Source organism: Leptonychotes weddellii, chromosome 2 (genome assembly GCF_054177405.1).
Source record: "Leptonychotes weddellii isolate Sample4059 chromosome 2, ASM5417740v2, whole genome shotgun sequence".
Taxonomy (NCBI): Eukaryota; Metazoa; Chordata; class Mammalia; order Carnivora; family Phocidae; genus Leptonychotes; species Leptonychotes weddellii.
The window spans coordinates 63,344,688-63,371,534 of record NC_138370.1 but is presented as its reverse complement, the minus strand read 5'-3'; the positions used below and the strand labels follow the sequence as shown (position 1 = coordinate 63,371,534).

The following is a 26,847-nucleotide window of genomic DNA, read 5'->3' as shown; positions in this document are numbered from 1 at the left end:
TGGGAAAGCTGCATTTTTCACCTTCTGACTACCTTTTTTGCACACTGGAGACTTATACTGGCCTATGGTACCTGGCAGTTTAAAGGAATACATGTATTTTTATGGGACAGAGTCCACATACACTTTTCACATTTAAAACTCTTTCTACCATCAGTGGGATAATAGACACACAAGTGCTTTAAAATGGAAAAAAAAGGATTTTATTAAAATATAGTTATTATCATTACTAATCAGAATAATTTTCTATTTTTATTATATTTCTATCTCTCTCTCTTTTTATAAAGATTTTATTTATTTATTTATTTGAGAGACACAGAGTACAAGTGAGAGAGTACAAGCAGGGGGAGCAGCAGAGGGAGAGGGAGAAGCAGGCTCCCCACTGAGCAGGGAGCCTGATGCGGGGCTTGATCCCAGGACCTGAGCCGGAGGCAGCCACTTAACCAACTGAGCCACCCAGGCATCCCTCTATCTCTCTTTTGAATAGCCAGTTTCAAGGATACAATTCTAGAGAGTAAGTTGGAAACAAATGTCCTTGGCCACGCCCTTGTCCTCTCCCTGGCCTGCTACCAGCCCCCCCTGAGTAGGGGAGGGAGACAGTTGGGCTCTTGCGCCCTCCGTCCAGGCATGGCACTCCTTGCTCAGATCAGTACAGGCTCAGAGTTGCCAGAGAAAGCAACCAAAAGACAGAGACAAGCCAAAAAACTCAGTGGTAGATGTATGTTTGTGATAAATCAGAGGACGGGAGAGCAGGGAAAGGAGATGTGGGCTAGTATCTCAGGGGCTAAGGTACCTTCACCACGAGCTGCAGGAGGAAGGGGGACAGGGTGCAATCAGAAGTTCCCATCATCACCCTAAGGAGGAGCAGAGAGCAAGAGTTTGGGAGGCTGAGGAAGGAGGCCATCTCCCGAGGTCTCTGGAGCAGTGTCTGAGGGGAGCAGATTGTGGGTTGGATTTTCTGGGGTCAGCAAAGTCCCTTACCAGGTCTCTAAGCCCTGCTTCCATCTGACCCTATTTTACCTTGAGAGAGACTCAATCCTGCCCCTCCATCCCGGGCAATCTAGCAGGACTCGAGCACTGAGAATTGAGTGTTGCTGCTTGAGCTACTGATGCTGGGCAATCCCACTGTCTTGCCAACCTCTTTTCTGCATTTATTATTATGATCCTGCAATTTTTTTTCTCTTCTAGTATTTAATGGGATGAATTACATTAGTAGATTCTCTAAAGTTGATCCACTCTTGGATTCCTGGTTTTAGTCTATGCAATCCCTGGGATGTTTTTTGTTTTGTTTTGCTTGTTTTGTTTTGTGTTTTCCAGCACAGTTCCTCTACTTGTTATTTGAATGATTGATCTAGGACTCGGCCTAAATTTTCTTCTAATATTTGTTAACTGGCTACACGGCCAATATGCCTGTGGTCTTAGTGATGCACCAACATAAGGATGGTCTTTGCTTGAAAAAGATCATCATAGTCATAGAGCTTACTAAAGTACAGGCTGCCCAGTTAAATTTGAATATCAGATAAACAACAAATAATTTTTTAGTATAAACATGTCCCATGCAATATTTGTGTGGCCTCTACTTACACTGAATTGCATGAGATGTACTTACACTAGAAAAAAAGTGTTTATTTGAAATTTACATTTAACGGGTGTCCTATATTTTTATTTGCTAAATCTAGTAATCTTGACCATAAAAAACAAGCATTATGTTTAAAAAAGAGTACATTAATTTTTAAATTAATATTGTCAATGGAAGATAAAAGCACCTGTCAGCAAACCCTAATAACCACTGGGCTCCTGTTTCTGAAAACTACAATGGGGCAGGGAAGCAGGAAAGAATAAAGACATTGTAACTCATATACAACAAAGACACATAGAAGAAAAATTCAAATTTCCAAAACAAACTAGATTTGGTGGTTTTGTTTCGAGGAAAAGAAACCAAAACACCACCACCAACTGGACCCTGCTCTGGTAGATAACTCTCCTTTCAAACCACCTTCTTCAATTAATCAGGAGATGCTTCTGTGCTGTCATCCCCACCCCCAGGCAGATTTTTCTATTCATTTTATGATACAGAAATGTTATTTCTTTTTCAAGTTTTCAAATCAGCTCTTACTGGCTTGAAATTTATCATCTATGGAATTTGTATTCCTTTCAAAATCTCCCCAAAATGTTTGTGACTACCTGGCCTTTCTGCAAATTGTCATGCTGCTCAATGTATATTTTCTGGGTCTGAACTCCATCCCTAGTTTGAGAGGAAGACGGATAAGAATACTTTCTCAGGGAGCACCTGGGTCCTCAGTCAGTTGAGCGTCTGCCTTTGGCTCAGGTCATGATCCCGGGGTCCTGGGATGAAGTCCTGTATCAAGCCCTACATCGAGCCCCACATCGGGCTCCCTGATCAGTTGGGAGCCTGCTTCTCCCTCTCCCTGCTGCTTGCACTCTCTCTTACTCTCTCTCTCTCTGACAGATAAATAAATAAAAATCTTAAAAAAAAAAAAAGAATACTTTTTCAGTACTACTCGTGGATGTGGCTACATAATATTCTCTACAGGAAGGGAAGCAGTAACTGTTGCCTGTTTGGGTGTGAGAAGACAGAAGTAAACTATACATAAAAAGATTTGGGATCGTTAACATTTTGGAATAAAATAAAATGTGGTTAACTAAAAAATCATATTTATCCAGGTATTACCACAGTTTCATTTTATTATTTAAATGGTTATGATTTTGTCATGAATACATGTAAATGTTGGATAAATTTCATGTCATTCCTCACGCAGTCATGTGCCTATAACGTACCAGACACTGTTCTAGGTCCTGGGATATAAAGGCGAAGGAGACCAGGTCCAAGCCTCCCAGGGCAGACACGGGTAAGTGGGGACAGTGGCACATAAACCAATAACTAAAATACAGTTTAATAAAAGCAATTGTGTATGATTGTTTGTGTATGGAGTCCCATGAGGGCACGGGAAAGGAAGGTCTTCATTCATCTGGGGGTGGAAGATTCAGGAAATCTTCACAGAGGAGGAGATCCTTAAAATGAATCTCAGGAGTTCATCAAGCCAAGATGTCAGGGAAAGGCATTACAGTTGAAGCACATAGAAAGGCTCAGAGTTTGGCACATTCAAGCAGTTGTACCCTCAGCCGTGCGGTGGGGAGTGTCAGGGTTAAGCAGGAAAGGAACTCAGGACAACTCATAAGGGGCTTGAAATGATGTCAAGGGGTTTGGAAGCTAAGGAAAGGAAATCCCACTGAAGGGTAAGTGCAGGAGGAAATGATTACTTTTTGTCATAGAGTTATTGCTCTGGACATTACGTGGAATTGGTTTTGGAGATGAGACTAAAGGCAAGGAGATAGGTTAAGAAGTTAATGAAGTAGACGAGGTAAGCACTAACAAGGGCCTAAACTAGCAGGGAGCTAAGGAGTTCCGCTCTGGACATGCCGAGCCCAAGGCCCCTGTGACATGTCCAAGGAGAACTGAGGACGAGAATGCAGGTCTAGAGCTGGGCAGCTAGGCCTGGGGGGAGGTGGTTTTTTTGGGAATCATCAGCCGAGGAGTGAGATGAAAGCTATGAACATGGATGCCATGGCCCAGGAAGGATATAAGGAATAAGAAATAAAAGATAGACATGACTATGAAAGGACCAGGTGGAAGAGAAAGACTCCTAACTCCAAAGTGGAAGGAAGCAATCAAGGTCATAGGAGATCAAGGAGAAAATGGCATCATAAGACCCAAGGAAGAGGAGCATTTCTATAATTGATTAATTATGTTAAGTGATACAGAGGAAGACGTGTAATATGGACAGAAATGGGTCCCTTCGGTTTAGCAATTAGAAGGCACTGGTGATCCAGAGAGAGCAATTTGAGTGGCTGTGCTTGATACAGTAGCCAGGTTGCAGTGGGTTGAGATAAAGGCATGTTGACTGTCTTTCAGAGATTGGGAATTATAGAAAGGAAAGATAGAGGAAAGCTTGAGAAGAACTCAGAGGTGCTCTAGTTATTTTTCATTATGAATGTATACCTACCTTTTTTTTTTTTAAAGGTGTTGATATTGTTTAGATCCTAATTTGAACAGAACAACTATTAAAAAACATTTACAAGATAATTATCAGAGCTAATTAGACATTGACTGGGTATATGACGATATTAATTTTTAAAGCAATAATTGTATTGAGGTTATACTTTTTTTAACATGCTTTTTTAGAGAACAATGTAACAGATAACCAAGTACCCACCACAAATTTTCTTACACTTTTCCATATTGACCAGAGGATGGTTTGGCAAACTTTTTCTTAAAGAGCAGAGAAAGCAAAATGCAGTTTTCATTTAACCATTTAAATATATAAAAGCCATTCGTAGTTCATGGGTCCAAAAAAAACAGGACACTCACAGAGACTGGCCAATGGGTCTTCATTTGCTGTCTTCAGAACTGTCATGTTTTTTTCTGAAAGGAACACATCAGAGATGTAGTTGAAGCCCTCCTTGTACTCCTCCCCGATCTCATTCCCCTTCCTACCTCTCCAAAGGTAACTGCTCTCCTAAAGTTAACGTTATCGGTCCCAACTTTTCAGATATGCCTATATCCCTAAGCAATATAAGCATAATTTGGAGTGTTTTTAGAAACTTTAAATAAATGTAATCATTCTGTGCATAATAATCTTCAATTGGCTCTTTTGGCCAACACTACATTTGAGATTAAGTCATCTTCATACATTTGGACTAGTTCGTTAATTTTACCTGTTGTATGCTATCTCATTTTGTGACTATATTAAGTTTCATGTATTCCTCTGGACATGCACATTTAAGTTGTTTCTATTTTTTCCATCTTTACAAACAATGCTACAATCAACATTATTGGCCATGACTCTTTGCTGCACATTTGCTTTTGATCTGGGGTATATACCTAGGATTGAATTGTTGGGGTTGTAGGGTATGAACATATTCAGCTGACTAAACATTTCCAAATTGTTCTCCAGGCTGATTGTATAGAAAAATTTCCTTTTCCAGTAATCTGGTATAGTTGGTAACCTGAAAAATTCTCCCAATATGCAACACTTAGAGATCCTGAATGAAATATAAGAGGCAACTTTTTACATGTATAAAGAAATCTCAAAAAAGCAAGGAAATCCCCAGGCCCCAGAAAATGTTTTAAAAAAGAAGAAGAAGAAAAGAAAAAGATGATATAGGAAATTTAAATTCAGAGACAAATTTACCTATGGGGATTTCCTAGAACAAAGGTTTGGGCCCATAGGGACATAAGAGGCTATAATGCGTTCAGGGGCTCCTGTCCATCTCTTGGGTTAAAAGTTAAAGCTAAAACACCAGGCCATGGAAAGAAAGAAAGAAAGAAAGAGAGAGAGAGAGAGAGAAGGAAGGAAGGAAGGAAGGAAGAAAGGAAGGAAGGAAGGGCGACGGGAGGGAGGAAAGGAAGGAGCAATGATTTTGGCAAAGTTCTAATCAGTCAGGTGTGTCACGCCCAGGCTGATCTCACCATCATCCTGATGCTGTGCACCCTGGCCCCCTTTTGATTTTCAATTTGATTTTGTCTACTTCTTTCTCCTTGGCAATAACTTTGGCATCCTTGTCTACCTGCTTCTGGAATTGACCTGCCCCCACAGCCGACTCTGCTTTGTTGGCTTGTACATTTCATGAGGTTTTGGCACCTCCTCATACAACTCCTGGAGTCTGAGCCCTGAGGCCTGCTCAGCCTGTCCCCTCTCCGTCCCAAGGCTGGGCTTTAAGCCTGAGGTCCAAGCACCACCAGCTCTGCTCAAGCCTGGCACATCCCAGCCTCCATATCTTCCCAACACTATTCTGTGGTGACAGGACTAGGTTGTGTTGGGAAAGTATTTATAGTAACCTGGTGCTGGAATCAGAAAATCTGGGTTTCTGTCAAATGGGGTGAAGTCATCTCCCGTGTGCCAGAGTGCGTCCTCAGTGCCCCCAAGATTTCTATCATGAATGGGAATCGACAGATACAATGAGCAACAAGATTAGGTCTACACACATGGCAGATAAAAGTTATCAGAAAATACTATGTTTTTTTAAAAAAGACATAAAAGAAGGAATAACTAACACAAGAAAAAAATAAAAGCAAGACAGTATACTTTTTTTCTGGAAATGAATAAAATTTTCTAGAGTGAAAAATATTACTGAAATGAAAAGCCCAACGAACGGGTTAAGCAGCAGGATAGGCTAGGGGATTGCACAAACCCTCCCACCAGTGGTGCGGAGTTCCTGTTTCTCTACATCTTTGCCAACATTTGAGGGTGCTGCAAACGACACAGGTAGGCAATTGCAGGTCGTATTGTTTCTTTGCAGAATTGGGCCCATCCCAGCCAAGATCCAGCCCTCTTCTGGATCCTTGGATCAGGCTTTTAGACCCAGAGGGAGTTTAAACCCCAGTAAATCCCTTTCTGCCTGTTTTTTGGGTCCCTGATTCGGTCCTTGGGGTCAGCTCTCAGCAGGGCTCTTCCACAGGGCTGTGCTTTTTCTCCCTGGTTCCCACACCCTGACACCTCTTACCAGTGACTTCCAAATAAAGTGACTTCATCATTCCACTTTTCCTGCTTCTGGTCTTCACTTTGCTAATCCCCAGATGCTCTGTTGCTCACTCTGCACCTTGCAGCCCTTCCCTTCCCCCTCTACAAGCCAAAGTTAAACCAACTCTCTCCATCCCTTTTCCTATAGGCCAGTCTCTGACCCAACCAAACAAATACAGCTCCTTTATTAATATGCAATAACCTTAGACCCTAACTGAGGGAGTCTAAGATGTATGTGATACATCTACAGTTGGAAGGATACCACAGACATATTTTTCTAAACCTGAAACTAGACACATATCCTGGCAGGGCCTAAAAACCCAGAGGTGTTATGGCATATGTTAGAGCTTGGATTCCTGAGACTGAATCTTACTTAGATCCACTATTTAGCTGTGTGACCTGAGGCAAGTCACTTAGCCTCTCTGTGCCTCCATTTTCTCATATGTAAAGCCCCTGCTAGTACTAGAACCCACTATATAAGGTCGTTAGGAGAACTAAATGAGTGAGCATATGTAGATTATTTAGAAGGGCACCTGGCATACAATGAGGACTATATGTGTTTGCTCTCATCATTATTACTACTTGAAATTGGAACTGTCCGAGGCAATAGCAGATACCAGTCACATTCACCGAAATGAGATCAGTGTCAGAAAGTGCAGCTCCATGTATGCAACTAGTATTTTCTTTAATTCTTTCTTTTCTTCTCAAGGTGTATCTACGAATTACATGGTTCTTACTCTTCTGAAACAGTGCAGAAAATCTCCCAGTCTTTCCGGTCAAACCTGGTGTTTAGTCCTGGCCACCAAAACAGTTCCAGCCTCCTTGTTTCTGCCTCGTGTCCTTAGCTCTCCTTTTACAAACCATCCTGCCCATCTCAGCTAATAAATCCCATGGTTTCGGTGTCTGGGAAGTTGCTTTGAGCTCTCTGATAGTGTTAGGCTAACATTGACAGGGCACAGGGCAAGAAGCCAGGTGAAAATGACTGCCTCACTCCCTGGACAGAATGTCGCCTTGACACTGAGTCTGAATTTTCTTAGCGTCCAACACTGGCCAAGATACCCAAACCCACAGGTTTTCTTTAACTGTGCTCATCTGTTTGGTCAAAATCCCAGAAAAGCTGTTTTCTCATTTCTCTCCTGGTGACTTCTAAGTAGATTATTTCACTTGGGATAGTGATCAAGACTGCAGCAGGCTCTCCGTATAAAGAGAAAGGACACTGACTCTGAGGTATTGATTCTGGGCCAGGAAACCGCTGATACCAGATTATGTTACCTGTCTGTGGTTGGCCTGACTTGAGCTATATACTGGAATATGCTTGCAAGGAGGGGTGTCAGGCTGTTCAGTAGACTGGATTCTACTACCAAACATCTCCAAGATGCTTTCTGAAGAATTCAAGGAAACACGAGTATGACACCTACACACTAACTCATGGTCTGAGGCACCATTAGCTCAAAAGGGTAGACATTAATTAATCAAAAAATAGATAATCAGTCTTTAATTTATAAGCGACTTCCCCTTGGCTTTGATTATCTAGCTTTTTGTGAGTGGGCATTTTTGCATTTTCTGACATTGGAAATCCAGACCGGGCCTAGTAAGTGTGTTGGATTATCTAGGTAAACCCTGCTCTCAGCTGAAATGTAGCTTTTCCCCTGACTTCCCTGACATTCTCACACTGCCTGTTTTCAGGAGCTCATCAGCTTTTAATGCTCAGCCTCAAATCCATTCTAGAATGGTTGTAGCATTTATCAACAATTATGCAGTTCTTGATTTATGCAGATCCCAATAAGGTTTTGGGAAGTAAGAGATGAGCTACTGAGCATTTTCCCTGGTGGCGCTCATAGCCTGGTGGGAGATATGGGCACATACACCCTTAGGATTCAACACGATTAGCTGTGTGTACAGAAGTTTAGTTTTATATGGGCGTGACACAGGTAAAGTCACCAGGGAAGGCGCAGTGAGGGGAGACATCAAGAAGGACGCAACTTCCAGTCTGGGTCTTTAGGGTTATATAGGAGTTCACTAAGTAGAAAAAAGAGGACTTGTCATTCACTTTTGGCAAGAGCCCCAGAGGCCTGGAGCACATACTCCGTTCGGTATGACTTGGCCGGGGGAGGGCACATGGGAGGAGATGCCATGGGAAGGAGGTTGAAGCGAGAGTCGAAGTGGCGTAAGTAAGAAGCCACCAAAGGTCTTTATGTGGAAGAGCCACTGATCAGATACCAGCCTTAGAAAGAAAACTTGTACTGAGGCTTCAGGTGATCCTTCTTCATCTCCCAGATGGCATAAGCTTCGACTCAGAAATGTCAAGAAAATACTCAGAAGCTCAAGAAAATACTCAGGCAAGCTTAAATATTACTCTCAGGGCATGTTTGAGGCCCCTGTGGTAGCGTTGAGACGCACAAGAGGGGGAAGTGGGATGGCTGGGCTCTGCTTCCTGGGCTGCTGAGGACACCCTGCAGGGAAAGGAGTCTGGCCCGGAGGGCTCTCCCCTGGGGCAGAGGAGGGACCCCCGGAGTCCCAGTCAGAAGAGCTGAGCAGCCGTGGGGCTTGGACATCTGAACTTCCGCTGCCTCAGCATCCTCCCCTGTGCCACCGTGCGGCTTGAACCTTGTCATCTTTATCCTTGTTTCCAGACCCCAAATTGTGCCCAAGACAACACATTGTCCCCCTCGGCGCATCTGAAACACTACCTCCCATTTCAACCAGACCTCTTTCCCGTCAGAATGGTTTGCCTTTCACTTTTCATTTTCCGCCTCAGACGCCTGGCAAGACCACATGGAGAGCACCCAGGGCAAGAGAAATTGGTGGGGCAGTGTGGCTGGGTGCTGACTGTGAATCTCCAGGAAATTGCCACATGCTAGGTCAGTGCCTGGTGCCTGCCCCTGTCCTATTTAAAGAACCCTAGCTTGAGAACTTTCCTTTTGCTTGAAATACTGACCTACATTACTAGAAACAGGTAATATCTGTTGACAGAAATCATGGGCAATGAGTTTATTTACCCAAGGGCAAGTCAACAAAACTATATGAGGCAATAGAGGGTGATTGTGCTTGCTGTAGCAACTGTCAAGGGTATAAATCAATTGTGGCTCTTAGCTCCAAATAGTGAGATTTAATATTTTGTCTTTCCAATACCTTTGATTTGCTACAATCACATTACTTTCTAAAATAAAGGTTCATTAGTAACAATCAATGCAAAGAAAATATCCCCCCACAGTAACAAGATCAAAGAAAAACAGATGAAAGACTTCTCTTGAAAAGTTAGAATGGATGCCTGGTAACTCCTCCGATAATTTCCTGTTTACTTTTTTTTTTTTTTTTTAACTTACTGGTCTTCTTTAGTATATTTTCCAGTAGCATATTTCCATACCCTAGTTTTTCCGGGAGATTTTGGTACTAGCAGATTTCCCAGCCCACATTATTAAAAGTCAATTCATGACTTCTGATTGAAACATTCTTTTACACAAACTGCCAAAAAAGTTTATGGTTTCCTTAATATGCCTGTCAAAGCCGGTACATTACAGGGCCCCCGCACTTGTTAGAAGACAGAAATTGCGGGAAAGTTAAATGGAGTGAGGGAGCTGGAGCGGGATTGGCCGGCTGCAGGGAAAGCCTGCCAAGCCCCCCCACACCCCGCACAAAATTACAATTCTAATTTCGTCTCCTTCTTTCGCAGAAAGGACTAGGTTTTCTGGGTGTCACCCCCCCCCCCACTCCCCGGCAGAGTTCTGTAGCCTCGGGCACTGAACAAGCCTGGCTATCCTCGTTCCCTGGGGTGGAAAGCAGGGAGGTAGCTTACCCCGAGCCAGGCTGGTGGGAAGGAGCATGATCACCAGGGCAAAGGCGAGGGCAGCCCGGGGAGCCTTCCTGTCAGCTCGCCGCCCGGGCATGATGCTGCGCTGGGCTTCAGCCTCCCTGAAACCTGAACATTTCCTGTTTCCTGCTTGTTTGGGTCGGTGCTAACTCGAAGGAGAGGTGTTTGCCTGTTTTTTAGGAAGTGATGTAATTCTGCAGGAGCCTGTCAGACCAGCAAGGATTGCAAAAGAGAAGTTGTTCTGCAAGCACTGATTCAGTTAGCAAGGTCTCTTGAGCCCTTTTCAGTCCTGGCCCCGTTGCCGGCCCCCATCTTTTGAAACTGTCTCTTAGAAACGGTGTCCATAGCTCAGCTGTCCTTTGGGTCCCGGGACTGAGGCTCCTGGACCACAAGCATTCTCTATTGGTGATTTTACTCCACCCAGGTGAGTCTCTAGGGCTGCCCAGAGTCTAGAGCAGTGCTATCCAGTAGAACTTTCTGAGATGATGGAAAGGTCCCAAATCTGTCCAATACAGTAGCCATTAGCTACATAGGCTATAGGGCACTTCAGATGAGAGCAGTGCAAAATGAATGTGTAGTTTTATTTTTATTAATTTAAATTAAAAGAACTCCGCATGGCTAGCAGCTGCTGTGTTGGACAGCTTAGGCCCAGCGAGCAGGGGCACCTGTAGCACCAGCAAATGGCCAGGACACTTCTCTCCAACCAGGCACATCACCGTCCCTGGGCCCTGAATGCCACCTCCCTCGTAGGGAGGTAAAGGACAATGCTATACACATGCCCGAATGTGCTCTGCTTCCCCGGAGAGAAATGATTTCTATTATTCTTATTTGTTTTCTTTATAAAGCCTTTGTGTTTTTAGAGCAGTTTTAGGTTCACAGCATAATTCAGAGGAAGGTGCAGAGATGTCCCATACACTCCCTAACCGCCCCCCCACCCCCCCCCACACACAGCCTCCCATTATCAACATCTTCCAAAAGTGGTACAATTTTGTTACAATGGATGAATGCACACTGATACATCATAATCACCCGAAGTCCACAGTTGACATTAGGGTTCTCTCACGTGTTGCACATTCTATGGGCTTGGCAAATGTATAATGACACAAATCCACCATGATAGTATCCTCTGGAATAGTTTCTCTGCCCTAAAAATCCTCCATGCTTCACCCATTCATCCCTCCTTCCACCCTAACCCCAGGCACCCACTGATCTTTTTACTGCCTCCACAGTTTTGCCTTTTCCCAAATGGAGTATGGTTGGAATCATGCGACATGTAGGCTTTCAGATTGGTTTCCTTCACTTAATAATGTGTGTTTAAGTTTCTTCCATGTCATGGCGCCTGGGTGGCTCAGCTGGTTAAGTGTCTGCCTTCGGCTCCGGGTCATGATCTCAGGGTCCTGGGATCGAGTCCTGCATTGGGCTCCCTGCTCAGTGGCAAGTCTGCTTCTCCCTCTCCCTCTCCTCATGCTCTCTCTCTCCCTCTCTCAAATAAATAAATAAAATCTCAAAAAAAACTTTCCTCCATGTCTTTTCATGGCATGATAGCTCATTTCTTGTTGGCGCTAAATAACAGTCCATTGTCTGAATGTACCAGTTATTAATTCATTCACCTACTGAGGACATCTTGGTTGCTTCCAAGTTTTGGCAATTATAAATAAAGCTGCCAGAAACATCTGGGTGCATTTGTGCAGATATAAGTGTTCAACTCCTTTGGGGAAATACCAAAGGGCTTGATTGCAGGATCTATGGTAAAGAGAAATGATCTTTTAAAGGGCCCATTTCTGAAGCAGAATATGTTTTCAGGGAGAAAAAAAAAAAATCTTCATTTCACTTTTCTTCCTTCATACATAACAATGAATTTCTCAGAGGTGGTTAGCAAACAAAATAGAACTGAGTTGGATTAGAATAGGGGTGGAAATCCTGCCCAGTGGAAACAATGCAGGAAGGAGGTGTCTGTTTAGAACGGCAAGCAGGGGAGATTAGAGTGTGTTAGGTTTTTGTGTTCTAATTGAAGTCCTTCCCTCGGTTTAGGTTTAGGGCCTAGGCAGCACAGGATGACATTTCATAATCATGTTTGCGGTAGTGCCAAGAAAGGGAGAGAGAGAAAGAGAGGCATCAGAAACCCATCTGGTCTCTAACCCCCCTGCCTGCAGGTACCATGAGTCACCCCCTTCCAGTCAGTTCATCTCTGGTGCTCCGGTTGCTGTGAACACTCCCGGCAACTGGAATTCCTCAGCCCCTGACACAGCCATCCGTTTTGGGGTTTAGTGCATAGTTGCTTTTCAGCGACATTAGTCACTGTTTATCTCCGTTCTTACTCACAAGAAATGGGTTGGTGATTCATGAAATGTTCAGTTTGTTCATGGATCCACAGGATGCATTTCACTGTTTTAAACTGGCTTAAGTCAACTGACACAAGATGCTCTGCAGCGTAGGTGACGACGCAGAGCACACAGCTGGAGAAAGCAGACAAGTCCAACACTGGATGATGGGTCTGAAAACAGGGCGAGAAGTCTCGCCGAGCACGTGCGCAGACCACGGGCACGGACATGCCGGCGCCAGGTCTGGCGCTGAGTCTGGCTGCCGTTCCCGGTCCCAGCACGCACACCCGCTGTAACACCCGCGTGCTGAAGGGGACGCCCAGGGCTGGGGGTCTCCTCCATTCGGCCGTTCGCACCCTAGTAGGACTAGTGGTGGACGCCGGGCTGCAGGCACGCGTCTGGCCAGGGCGGGGTGTCAGCCTTGGTTTCTTCAATTTTAAAAGGACAGCTCGCCAGGGGGCTTTGCAGAATCCGGTGTCTGTGGCCGGACCACGGACTCTTCTGTGGCAGAGTCGGGCGGCTCCGCACGATCTCTCCGAGTGTGCCGGGCATGGCTCCTGCGCAACCATGTAATTTTCTTTTGACCCCTTAGTGTGATGAAGCTTATCTTAAGGGGGAGGAAAATTATCATCATTGATCAGAAAATTGTAGCACCTCAGTGATCTCTTTGCTGCCGTTAAAATCACAGGGAAGCTGTGTGCTAGGTAAAGGCTATTTACCTGTGTTTGTTCTAATTTTACTAACCATCAATTTTGGCAAGCGGCTGCCTGGCTTCGGATTAAATCCTGATACACTTGTAACTAAAGGGAAGTCAGGGCCCTGGTCACAACGATGAGACACTGGGGAGGCTCCGGAGCCAATGGCAGGCACAGAGGCAGGGGGGTAACCTCGTCCTGGTGCCTGCCATTGGCTTTCAACGATGAAAGGAGAAAAGGAGGTCATGAAGTATGGTGACTGGGCAACGCTCTGAGGCCTTGTCGGGCTCAAGAGGGCTGGAGAGGGGGTGGGGGGACTGGTTCTAGGTTCTAGGACTCTATTAGTTCACACAAAAGTTTGGCTTTTATCATCAACGGTCTGTATCACAGAAGTGACTCTCATTCAAATCCTCCTCCCTTCCCTCCTGCTTCCTCCCTGCCCAACCCTCCCTTCCCATCAGCCCTACAAGAGGAGGGGCAAGGGAACAAACCCAGAAGTGATGAGATCTCACAGTGAGTGCAGGCTCGTACACACATGCTTCTCCACGCTCCTGCACGCTGCGGAAATACATGAAGATGATCCAAATGAGAACAAGCAAAGACTGTCGATTCCAAGCTTGCTAGAGCAAGGGAGTCGGCCACCATCACTTGCATTTTGGCCGAGGCTCAAAGGCAGGCACAGGAGTGGGAAAACTTGATAGTGGGAAAAAGAGAAGGTTTCATGTATGCTCTGATAGCAGAGGCTGTTGACATGAGGAACCAGAAACAAGTTCTAATTATTGGTTCTAGTGACTGGCTAGGGGGTGCATATTTGGCTTCTCCCAACTTGGAAGAGGGGATAAAAGTAGGGGCCATTGTTACAAGGATTATTGTTTGGCTTCCTGGACTAGAGATAGGGTCTGACTTGTACATGTTTGATTTACAGCAGGCTGGCTTCCTGAATTGTTTGCTACAGACCGTGGGTTACAGTTTTATTATTACATATACAGTCTGGCCTTTGTCCGTTTATATATCGTCTCTCAACACACACCCACATGCATACTCACACAAAAACTCCACCCACACCGAGACACATGCACACACTTTCTGGGGCTTCTTTCTCTGTCTAAATGCTAGATGGTGGCAGCTGAAGGTCTGCAGTGCTTGCTTAATAAAGAAGGTCCTCAGACATGGTAATTGTAAGAGCAGGTGGGCGTGTAATCACTCTGAAGCTGATTGAGAGGGTGTAGGGAGCAGGCTAAGGTCCCAGGCTCTGAAAGGAGTGCCCATACAGATAAGTGGGCAGGGCAGGGCTGGGGCCAAAGGGTTAAACTGAACCCCAGAGTGTGCAGAGAGGCTATAGCCAGGAGAGGGGCTGACAGCAATTCCGCCATGTCTTGGTTAGCTTGGGCTGCCATACAAAATACCACAGACTTTTACACTTGACCTTTGAACGACACAGGGCATAGGGGCACTGACCCCCCACACAATCAGAAATCCATGTGTAACTTTTGACTCCCCCAGAACTTAACTACTAGCAGCCTACTGTTGACCGGAAGCCTTATGGATAACACAAATAATCCATTAACATCAATTTTGTGTATGTATTATAGACCACATTCTTGCACTAAAGTAAGCTAGAGACAAGAAAATGTTAAGAAAATCATAAGGAAGTATGGAATCAGAAAAGACCCCAAATAGCCAAAGGAATTTTGAGAAAGAAAAGCAAATCTGGTGGCATCACAATTCCAGACTTCAAGCTCTATTACAAAGCTGTCATCATCAAGACCGTATGGTACTGGCACAAAAACAGACACATAGATCAATGGAACAGAATAGAGAGCCCAGAAATGGACCCTCAACTCTGTGGTCAACTAATCTTCAACAAAGCAGGAAAGAATATTCAACCGAAAAAAGACAGTCTCTTCAACAACGGTGTTGGGAAAATTGGACAGCCACATGCAGAAGAATGAAACTGGACCACTTTTATACACTATACACAAAAATAAACTCAAAATGGATGAAAGACCTAAATTTGAGACAGGAATCCATCAAAATCTTAGAGGAGAACACAGACAGCAACTTCTTTGACCTCAGCTGGAGAAACTTCTTGCTAGACACATCTCCAAAGGCAAGGGAAACAAAATCAAAATTGAACCAATGGGTCTTCATCAAGATAAAAAGCTTCTGCACAACAAAGGAAACAGTCAACAAAACTAAAAGGCAGCCTATGGAATGGGAGAAGATATTCGCAAATGACATATCAGATAAAGGGCTAGTATCCAAAATCCATTAAGAATTTACCAAACTCAACACCCAAAAAACAAAAATTCCGGTCAAGAAATGGGCAGAAGACATGAACAGACATTTCTCCAAAGAAGACATACAAATGGCCAACAGACACATGAAAAAGTGTTCAACATCACTCGGCATCAAGGAAACACAAATCAAAACCACAATGAGGGCGCCTGGGTGGCTCAGTTGGTTAAGCGACTGCCTTCGGCTCAGGTTATGATCCTGGAGTCCCGGGATCGAGCCCCACATCAGGCTCCCTGCTCGCTGGGGAGTCTGCTTCTCCCTCTGACCCTCCCCCCCTCATGCTCTCTCTCTCATTCTCTCTCTCTCTCTCAAATAAATAAATAAAATCTTTAAAAAAAAAAAACACAATGAGATACCACCTCCCACCAGTCAGAATGGCTAAAATTAACAAGTCAGAAAATGACAGATGTTGGCGAGGATGCAGAGAAAGGGGAACCTTCTTACTGTTGATGGGAATGCAAGCTGGTGCAGCCACTCTGGAAAACAGTGTGGATGTTCCTCAAAAAGCTAAAAATAGAACTTCCCTATGACCCAGCAATTGTACTACTAGGTATTTATCCAAAGGATACAAACAGAGTGATATGAAGGGGCACATGCACCCAATGTTTATAGCAGCCATGTCCACAACCCCTGAACTATGGAAAGAGTCCAGATGTCCATCAACAGATGAATGGATAAAGAAGAAGTGGTATATATACAATGGAATATTACTCAGCCATCAAAAAGAATGAAATCTTGCCATTTGCAATGACATGGATGGAACTAGAGGGTATTATGCTAAGCAAAATAAGTCAGTCAAAGACAAATACCATATGATTTCATTCATATGTGGAATTTAAGAAACAAAACAGATGAGGGTGCCTGGGTGGCTCAGTTGGTTAAGCGTCTGCCTTTGGCTCAGGTCGTGATCTTAGGGTCCTGGGATCGAGTTCCGCATCAGGCTCCCTGCTCAGCAGAGAGCCTGCTTTTCCCTCTCCCTCTGCCCCACCCTGATCTGCCCCTCCCCCCTGCTCATGCTCTCTCTACCTCCCTCTCCCTCTCTCAAATAAGTAAATAAATAAAACCTTAAAAAAAAAAGAAAAGAAACCAAACAAATGAATATAAGGGAAGGGAAGGAAAAATAAAATAAGATAAAAACAGAGAGGGAGGCAAACCGGAGAAGCTCTTAACTCTAGGAAACAAACTGAGGGTTGCTGGAGGAGAGGTGGGTGGGGGATGGGGTAACTGGGTGATGGGCATGAAGAAGGGCACTTGATGTAATGAACACTGGGTGTTGTATGCAACTGATGAATCACTAAATTCTACCCCTGAAACTAATAATACACTATATGTTAACTAAATTGAATTTAAATAAAAATTTTTTAAAAATCAATCAAGAAAAAAAAGAGAAAATCATAAGGAAGTTCCCCCCCCCAAAAAAAAATCATGGGGAAGAGAGAATACTTGAGAGTACTGTACTGAATCAAAGAAAATCTGTGTATAAGTGAACCCATGCAGTTCAAACCCATGCTGTTGAAGGGTCAACTGTATTTTCACATAGTTCTGGAAACTGAAAGTCCAAGATCAGGATACCCACATGGTCATGTTCTTGGGAGAGTCCACTTCCTGGTTTATAGATCACTGCCTTCTCGCTGTGTCCTCACATGGCATTGACAGAGAGCAAGCTCTCTGGTGCCTCACCTTATAAGAGCACTAATCTCATTGTGAGGGCCTCACCCTAATGACCCCATCAACCCCTAACACCTCCCAAAGTCCCCATCTCCAAATACCTTCATATTAGGGGAAAGGGGCCCAACATCTGAATTTGGGGGGCACACATATTCAATCTATAGCACACGGTCTTTGAAGCTGGGAGCCTACACATCTAGGTCCATCCTGACCAGCCCCTCTGCACCTGTCAGGACCCTCGGTGGTCTCTGTCCCTGCATCCAGGCTGCCACCTCTGGTGACATACACTTCAACCGGTCACTCAAAGAAGCTGCTGCAGCATTTGGAGAATCCTAGGAGCTTCCACCCCGGGGCCTCAGCGGGCACCTCCTCCATGACAGAGGCTCCAGGACCCAGGGGGATGGCTCATCACCAAAAATGAAACTGGGAAAGATTGTGGTTAGGGGCAGAAGTGGCAATGAGCATGTGGGACAAGGTGCAGACCTCTGGTCCGGAGGGCCATGGGGAGCACAGGAGGAGAAGAGCCTGGCTGGCCCCGAGACCTTGTAGCCCTCCTTTTAACTACCCAGGGTCTCCCTGAGGGCAGAGGGCCGCTCTGTCTCGTTCTCTGGTCAATCCCCAGCATTGAGGACAGTGCTTAATAGTTTTTTGAATGAACAAATGAATGAAAAATCGATTAAAAAAAAACTCTTTTGATAGTGGTATTTTTTTTTTTAAGTGGGTGGAAAGAGGAACCTACGTTGGGATTATTTGGGTGAGCTTGTTTATTTCAGAGTCCTGGACCGCACCCCAGAACTAGAGAGTCAGAATCTCTGGAGCTGGGGTCCAGAACTCTGCGTGTTTCATGATGTTCGAGGGGATTTTGATACAGGCTAAAACTTGAGAATCGCTAATCTAGAGTTTCATTTTTAGTTCCTGGAATGGTATTTCCCTTTTCTCAAATAGTAAGAAATAAGTAGCACATGATACTTCCCCTTCTTGCCTTGTTCACCAGGAAGCCTGGAACTAAGAGTAAAGCTTGGTTGTATAACTTTGCCTAGCCCAGCTTCCGTTAGCCCTTCTAGGAACATTTCTTTCCTTGGCTAAATCAACTTATCTTTCAGGACCTCGTTCGAGACCCATCTCTACCAGGGAGCCCTCCCAGAAGTCTCCCCTGGCCTCTTGCATGGCTGGGTGCCCTTCCTCGTCCCCGCCTCCACGGCGCTGGGCAGAATACGGGCAAGTGCTCCCCTCCTGACTGCCCCGGTCTTACTCAGCTGGGGCTTCCCATGCCTGTTAAAAAGAACTCAATTTCCTTCTACTGCTGATTCAGTTTTGACCAAATCGTATCTTGGTAACTTATCTAAGTCTCTTCAAGTAATTTTTAAGCAGGGCAGACAACGTTAGTAAATACATAGTATCTGTTCTGAAGCCCACTTCAGAATGATAAATGCACTTGAGTGGTCTCAGTGCTTTTTCTTTTATTGGTTTTTCTATTTAATTTGACTTCTCCAATTCAGCCGATGTCCTGGCCAACTAAATCCTCAACACCAATGAAACCAGAAAATAAAAAGGCACAAAGGTTTGGGGGGAAATTGCGAATTTGAGTAAGAAAGATGTAAGGGGACACGACTCCAATGCTAAGGTATGTGGGTAGTGCCGAAAATAAGTGAAAGTGGAGAGGATCTGTAGCAGGTAGGAATGAGTAGTGGAGGGTGGGCGGTGATTGTTTTTTAGGTAAAATATTATTTTTTCTTATTAACAAAAATCATGCGTGTTTATGGGGTGAAGTTAAATGCGTATAAGCAAAATGAAAGTATTCCATGTTTAAATTGTTCAAGGTCTTTTTCCATACAGACTAGCTAACAGTCACTCTATTTTCATTACTGGTACTAGCAGTTGGTACTACTATCCTGCCAACGGACGGTAGGTTCAAAACGCACAGTCACAGGCTCAGGTCTGGAAAAACACTAACTTACTCTATTTTTCCTTTATAGTATCAGTTCTGAATTTCAATTCTGGTGGTGGTAAAAAGAATATAGTCACTTACAAATACAACCAGTCAGTTTGGCGATTTCCCATTTACTTGGGATACACTTTCAGTTATTTTAAGGTCCCTCCATCCCCTTAGTTTTCTCTGAGATTGTCCTGGGAATGCTGGAGTTGGTGGGGAGGGCTGTCTCTAAAATGCAACTCTGGTCCTCGGGCCCTCAGGAGATCAGAAGCTGAGGATTATCTCTTTATAGTTATCTTTGCATTTTAGCTGAGACCTCTTTTTCCTAGACCAAATAGTCTAATTTGCTAGTTTGGGGAGCTCTCAATGAGTGTATGAACAGAGACAGTCCAGGGCCCCCAAATCCTTGTACTTACAGGAGTTCATCTAGTACCTGTAGCACATGTTGTAATTTTAATAAGAATGCAACTAACTCCCTCAGGGAAGGATGGAAGTGGTGAGACACTCTGGGCCCCCTGGATTGAGAATAAGAAGTCCAAGACCCCAGTCTTAGTCCTTTCACTAAATGGACTCTCTGGGCCTCATCTGCTTTATCTCTAAAACAGTAGGGTTGGCTAGATGCCCTCTAAAGTCCCGGCACTCACATTCTATGAGGCTATGAGTTTCTTTGGAAGCAGCTCATATAAGCGTTTTCAGAGGAGACCCAGGCCTCCGTTTCCAAAGACAGACTTGCTTACAAACCACACAGCCAGGTTCTCGAGATGTTTCTTCATCACTGAGATTCAGAAACGTAGGCATGTATTTACAGCAACATAGCAGCACTGGGCTGGATAAGAGTGGATCCAGGGGGGTATCACTGAGTGAATGGGAGCGGCCATAAACACAGTGGGCTGGAGAAGCATGGTGGGGGTGGGGGTGGGGCAGGAGGAAGGGAATGAGCAGGCAAGGACACTAACGAGAAAGGTGATGTGTTTTCTTCGCTGTTCGCGAAGCAGCAGGCTCAAAGCTTCTTTGAGGCCAGGAACAAAAGCCCTCAAAGTCTGCGGGAGTGATTATTTCAGCTCTAACCACACAGGAGTGCTGGGCACGGGTGTCAATCCCATGTTCCAGTACCCAAAGGTCGGCAACAGCCCCACTGCACAGGAAGAGGTCACTTACTTATGTGTCTCATTGTTAGGTTCTCTCTTTGTGAAAAACAGCAATCCCTTATAATAGATTAGATCGTTGTTCCCAGTTCTTTATGCTTTCTCTGAATTACATAAGTTACATCCATGCCCTCGTGACTTGGGAGTTCCTTCCACTCAGACAGACAGAGATTATTTCCCTGCCTTGGTGATGTGGGGCCAGGCCATGTATCACTTGCTCTGACCAATGAAATATGGGGGGAAGAGAGAGTACGCCGGGTGTGAGCAAGTTCTTTAACAGCCATCACGTAGTCTGGCTTGCCTTCTTGCATTTCTGTCATCTGAGATCACGAGCCCCATAATGTGAAGCAGACCTCAACAAGGTCAGAAACCTGGAATCCAGCCTCGCTCAGCCAAACCTCGGCTGACTTAGAGACCCAGGAGCATGACAATGAATGTTTCTGATTAGAAGCTATAGAGATTCATCAGTCTTCCACAATTCACAGCACTCACCATAGCACACACCCTCCCCAATGTCCACCACCCAGCCACCCCATCCCTCCTACCCCCCACCACTCCAGCAACCCTCAGTTTGTCTCCTGAGATTAAGAATTCTTCGTATCAGTGAGATCATATGATACATGTCTTTCTCTCATTGACTTATTTCGCTTAGCATGATGAATCACAGATCTGTACCTCTGAAACAAATAATACATTATACGTTAAAAAAAAGGAGAAGACGATAGCAGGAAAGGAAGAATGAAGCGGGGGGAAATTGGAGGGGGAGACGAATCATGAGAGACGATGGACTCTGAGAAACAAACTGAGGGTTCTAGAGGGGAGGGGGTGGGGGGATGGGTTAGCCTGGTGATGGGTATTAAAGAGGGCACGTTCTGCATGGAGCTCTGGGTGTTATACGCAAACAATGAATCATGGAACACTGCATCAAAAACTAATGATGTAATGTATGGTGATTAACATAACATAATAAAATTTTTTAAAAAAGGAAGCTATGGAGAGATTTAGGATTGTTTTTTACATAAAATGAGTGCAGCAATAGCTGACTCACGTCTCCCTTAAGATTCTTCATTCACAAGTTGCAAACCTGAGTGGAGAAAATCAGAGAAGGAAAATAGAACTGTTTTTGGCAAAGCCACGAAATTTTGCATAAAGCGGCTGCCACCCATACTGTAGACAGTAAAGATAGGGCTTGTAAAGATAGGGCTGTTCACACTTAATTCGCCACTGTCCTCTTCTTCCCTCCTCCGGCAAGAGCTACTGCTCAGTCCAGAGCTAGCAAATATATATGGCTGAGTCAAGCTGTGTGACCACTCAGGGTATGCCTGGATCTCTGAGTCCCTGAACAGTTGTGCTAGAAACACTGTCCATGGCAGTGATTAGTGGAGAGGAAGTATATTGATAGCACCCGCAGACGGTTAGCTCCACTTATGACCTTTATCAGAACACATTTAGATTATATAACGTAGACAATCTCTTTCTGCCCTAATTGACCATGGGCTTCTGGAAAGCAGGAACCATGTCTGAGTTAACTGTAAGACTTCTCTAGCTCAAAGCTCTGCCCCACAAGAGAGCCAAGACCAATTAATACATGTTGAATGAACAAAGGAAATAAAGAATCTAAAAACGGCCCTTATTCTAATGGGATTTTTAAAAAATCTCTTTTTTTGCCTTTGTAAATGGCCACCAGTTACCAAATCAGAAACAAAATAATTCTCACTGGCTCCCTGCTAGGAGTTTAGATTCGTGAACTTTCGCAAGGGAGAACATTCGCTCCCCGATGCACATGCTGCCTAAATTTTCCTCCTCTGGTGTAGTTATTTGTCCCGTTGCATGAAATTGTCCTCCATCCTCAGGGTTTTTTTGTTTTGTTTTGTTTTGTTTTTGTTTTTGTTATGCAAAACACATTGCCTCTTTTTTTGAAAAAAAAAAATTAGCTATGCTAGAATGGAGGTTTTAATGTTTGGCGTTTTGTATATGAACATCTGGAAGTGTTTGTGTGGTGATGTCTGGAGATTTGTTCAGGCCGAGCTGAAGGTGTTTGGCTTGCTTGGGGAAGGGCGATCTCATGTGGTTGGAAAGTGGAGTGTAAAGTTAGAAAGGAAGGCAGGGACAAGGTCCTAGAGGAAGGGAACTGGATTCTGCTGGCGATGCAACAACATGGCTTGAGCAGCGTTCTAGTGACATCTACCCCGTGAAGAACGTTTTCTTTTAAATAACGTGTATTCCCCCGCCCATGTTGCAAAATGGGTTGCTTTTAAAGGCACTGCATTTGATATTGGTGGGTTTTCACTGAGGACTGGGTGGTTTGCTACAATTTGGATAAACAAGTTCCTGAGGAATTGGAGGCAGATAAAAATAGCATCGTGCACAGCTGTCCTTTTGGGTGCAATCTAAATCCACGACAAGTGAAGTCATAGCGCAAATACTCATATAAGTAGCCATCAACTGACGCTTCCAAATATGGTTTATTACCGCAATTCTAAATTCAAATGAATCAAAATAGGCTACAGTGTGTTCCCAGGGTACCTCGTGTTGTTTACATTTGCTAACTCCGGAATGGAGATCATCACCCTCGAAAGCATTAGAAAACAAAGCACTTATTTACTTATGACACTCCACTGGGCACTGCACCAAATAAATTCCTTTATTTTCCTTTTACTTACTTACAGGTCATACATTAATGTAACATTTTCATACATGTTTTTTAAAGATTTTATTTATTTATTTGAGAGAGAGAGAGCACGAGCAGAGGTAGGGGCAGAGGGAGAGCGAGAAGCAGACTACCCGCTGAGCAGCGAGCCCAGTGACAATGTGGGGCTCCATCCCAGGACCCCGAGATCACGACCTGAGCCAAAGGCAGATGCTTAACTGACTGGGCCACCCGAGCGCCCTAACATTTTATTATTTTTGAAGTGATGTATGCTTACTGTAGAAACATTAGAAAATGCAGATCAGTAGATGGCAGAAAATAAAAGTATCACCCACTATTTATTTCCAGAGTTTTTTTCAAATTAATAAAGAAAAACTATCATTTTTTTTCAAAGAATAATTCTGAAATTACACTTGTGTATTTCTGTTCTTTTTTTAAAAAAATATTTTATTTATTTATTTGAGAGACAGAGTGAGAGAGAGAGAGCACAAGTGGGGAGGGAGGGAGAGGGAGAAGCAGACTCCCCTGCTGAGCAGGGAGCCTGACACGGGGCTTGATCCCAGGACCCTGGGATCATGACCTGAGCCGAAGGCAGACATTTAACTGACTGAGCCACCAGGAGCCCCCACTTGTGTTTTTCTATTTAAAAATAAAAATTTTCCTGGAATACAGTATGGAGTTTCCTCAGAAAGTTAAAAATAGATCTATCCTACAATCCAGCAAATGCACTACTAGGTATTTACCCAAAGGATACAAAAATACTAATCCGAAGGGATATATGCATCCTGATATTTATAGCAACATTATCAATAGCCAAACTATGGAAAGAGCCCAAATGTCTATCAACCAATGAATGGATAAAGAAGATGTGGTATATATATACAATGAAATATTACTCAGGCATCAAAAAGAATGAAATCTTGCCATTTGCAACAACATGGATGGAACTAGAGTGTATTATGCTAAGCAAAATAAGTCAGTCACAGAAAGACAAATACCATATGACTTCACTCATGTGGAATTTAAGAAAAACAGATGAACACGGGGTGCGGGTAGAGAAGAGAGAGACAAACCATAAAATAGACTCTGAACTATAGAGAACACACTGAGGGTTGCTGGAGGGGAAGAGGGCACCGGGATGGGTTAAACGGGTGATGGGTATTAAGGAGTACACTTGTCACGATGAGCACCAGGTGATGTATGGAAGTGTTGAGTCACTAAATTCTACATCTGAACCTAATACTGGATGTTAACTGAAATTTAAATAAAACGAAAACAAATAAAAGTAAAAATTTTCCATTTAAGTGGTGGCTGGGTGGCTCAGTCGTTCAAGTGGCCAGCTCTGGATTTCAGCTCAGGTCACGATCTCAGGGTCATGGGACCGAGCCCAGAGTAGGGCTCCCAGCTCAGTGGGGAGTCTGCTCGAGGATTCTTTCTCTCCCTCTCCCTCTGTCCCATCCCCGCTCATGTCCTCTCTCTCTCTCTAAAATAAAAATAAATACATCTTTAAAAATTTTTTTTTCCATTTAAGTAAGTACAGGAACCTAATCTGTCCTCCAGTTAAGTCTTTATTCTTAGTGAAGTTGATGCCAGTATGATAACCTCTTGCTCTGGGAATATAATTGTATGTACAGTAATATTTGACTGTAAGGAAAAACAACTACAACAGTAGTTGCTTTTATCTTAACTAGTTAATTGTTGTCTTAAATTAACTAGTTAATTTAATATTTCTAAATATTGTTAGTCCTTTAGAAATTATGATACTGTGGATTGATGGTTTGTTCCAACAGAGCACATTTTTGTTTAGCCCTGATAACTTAGTTTCCATTTCTTTTCCCCCCAAACAAGTTAAGAATCGTTACTAATTTTATTTTTTTTAATATTTCTTCATTTATTTTGGAGAGAGAGAGTGCCGCACGTGAGTTGGGGGGTAGGGGGAGAAGAAGAGAGAGAATCTCAAGCAGACTCTCCACCGAGTGCAGAGCCCAGTGAGGGGCTTGATCCCAGGATCCTGAGATCATGACCTGAGCTGAAATCAAGAGTCTGACACTTTGACTAAGCCACTCAGGCACCCTGAGAATCACTACTAATTTTAGAAAAGAGACTTTGATTCTGTTTTATTTCATTCTTTTGATCTGAGGAGGTAGAAATCATTAAAAGCACTCCAAAACATGGCAAACAGGGAGCAGAGTGAAGGCAAGGCAGCAGTGACTAAAGATATTAGTTCTGGAGTTATTTTCTAAATCACCCTTTTAAACCCTTTCAACATTCTCGTCATGGTACCTTTCATTTCCAACTTCCTCTTAGAGTTTGAAGGAAGATACATCAGAGTATTTTACTGTCTTGGGGTAGGTCGTTGGCTGACTCAAGGTGGCACTTGACCCAAAGCTGTCCAGTGATTACAAAGTAGTGGGCCTGAGAGCTTTTTCCTATAAAGGTGATAATAAACTAACATAAGTGTGTCTCTCTGAAACTTGAAAGAATTTTTACCCCTTTGGCCAGTTGGTTGGTGGAAGGAGAAGGATAGAACTCACAAAAATAGAAAGAGAGGCCCATGCAGGTCAGATAAGCCAGAGGCAAGAAGAGGACAGGCTCAGAGCTATGAGATGTGAGAGGCCCATCCACACACAGCCTCACAATAAAGCCTCTGTCTCTAAAGGTGGTCAGGTGTCCTGTTTTTGTTTTGAACAACCAAAAGCTGTACATCATATGTTCATTTTAGTGTTCCAAGTGATTAGCATAAGCTTGATACAAACTAAGGCTTAAAAGGTATGGAAATGAAGTAATTACAGAAATGAAATTATTAATTTGTTCTCTCAAACTATGTTGTATTCGAGACCTTGGAAAAATTCTGCACAAAATGTCATGATTCCAACAGACAATACTAAGAGAATTAGAAGACAAGACCCAGACCAGGAGAAAATATTTGCAAAAGACACATCTGATAAAAGACTATTCTCCACAACATATAAAGAACTCACAAAATCAACAATAAGAAAACAACCTGATTGAACACTGGGTCAAAGACCTTAACGGACCCTCAACAAGGAAGATACACAGATGGCAAATAGGCATGTGAAAAGATGGTCCACATCATATGACATCAGGGAAATGCAAATTAAAACAACAGTGAGATACCACTACATACCTATTAGAATGGCCCAAATCTGAAACATTGACAACACCAAACACTGGTGAGGATGTGGAATGATAGAAATTTTTTACTTCTTGCTGGTGGGAATGCAAAGTGAAACAGCCGCTTTCGAAGACAGTTTGGCAGTTTCTTACAAAATGAAATAATCTCTTACCGAATGATCCAGCAATCATGCTCCTTGGTATTTACCCAAAGGAATTGAAAATTGATGTTCACACAAAAACCTCCTGCACACGAATGTTTATAGCAGCTTTGTTCATAATTGCCAAACCTTAGAAGCAACCAAGATGTCCTTCAGTAGATGAGGAGATAAATAAACTATGGTACATCCAGACAATGGAGTATTATTCAGTGCTAAAAGATATGAGCTATCAAGCCATGAAAAGACATGAAGGAAACTTAAATGCACATTACTAAGTGAAAAAAGCCAATCTGAGAAGGCTATACACTGTAAGATACCAACCATCTGCCATTCTGGAAAAGGCAAAACAGTAAAAAGATTAGTAGTTGCTAGGGCTTGGGTGGTGGAGGGATGAATAGCCAGAGCACAGAGGATTTTTTAGGGCAGTGAAATTACTTTGTATGATACTGTCATGGTAAATGTATGTTATTATACATTTGTCCAAACCACAA

The 26,847-nt window shown here is 43.6% G+C and overlaps 1 protein-coding gene across 2 annotated transcripts in view; it reads right to left on the bottom strand.

Annotated features, from left to right (window-relative positions):
• TMEM154 (transmembrane protein 154) overlaps window positions 1-10,890 on the bottom strand; it is a 42,888-nt gene extending 31,998 nt beyond the window's left edge. The window contains exons 1-2 of one of the 2 annotated variants that reach the window (XM_081811764.1): window positions 10,336-10,886; window positions 4,388-4,441 (exon numbers count right to left, since the gene is read on the bottom strand). In XM_081811764.1, the coding sequence (XP_081667890.1) occupies window positions 4,388-4,441; window positions 10,336-10,426 (145 nt within the window). In that variant the 5' untranslated portion in view covers window positions 10,427-10,886. Of the gene's footprint in view, window positions 1-4,387; window positions 4,442-10,335 lie in introns of both variants that reach the window. The other variant, XM_081811765.1, reaches the window with a different exon arrangement.
• Between the last annotated feature and the right edge of the window lie 15,957 nt (window positions 10,891-26,847).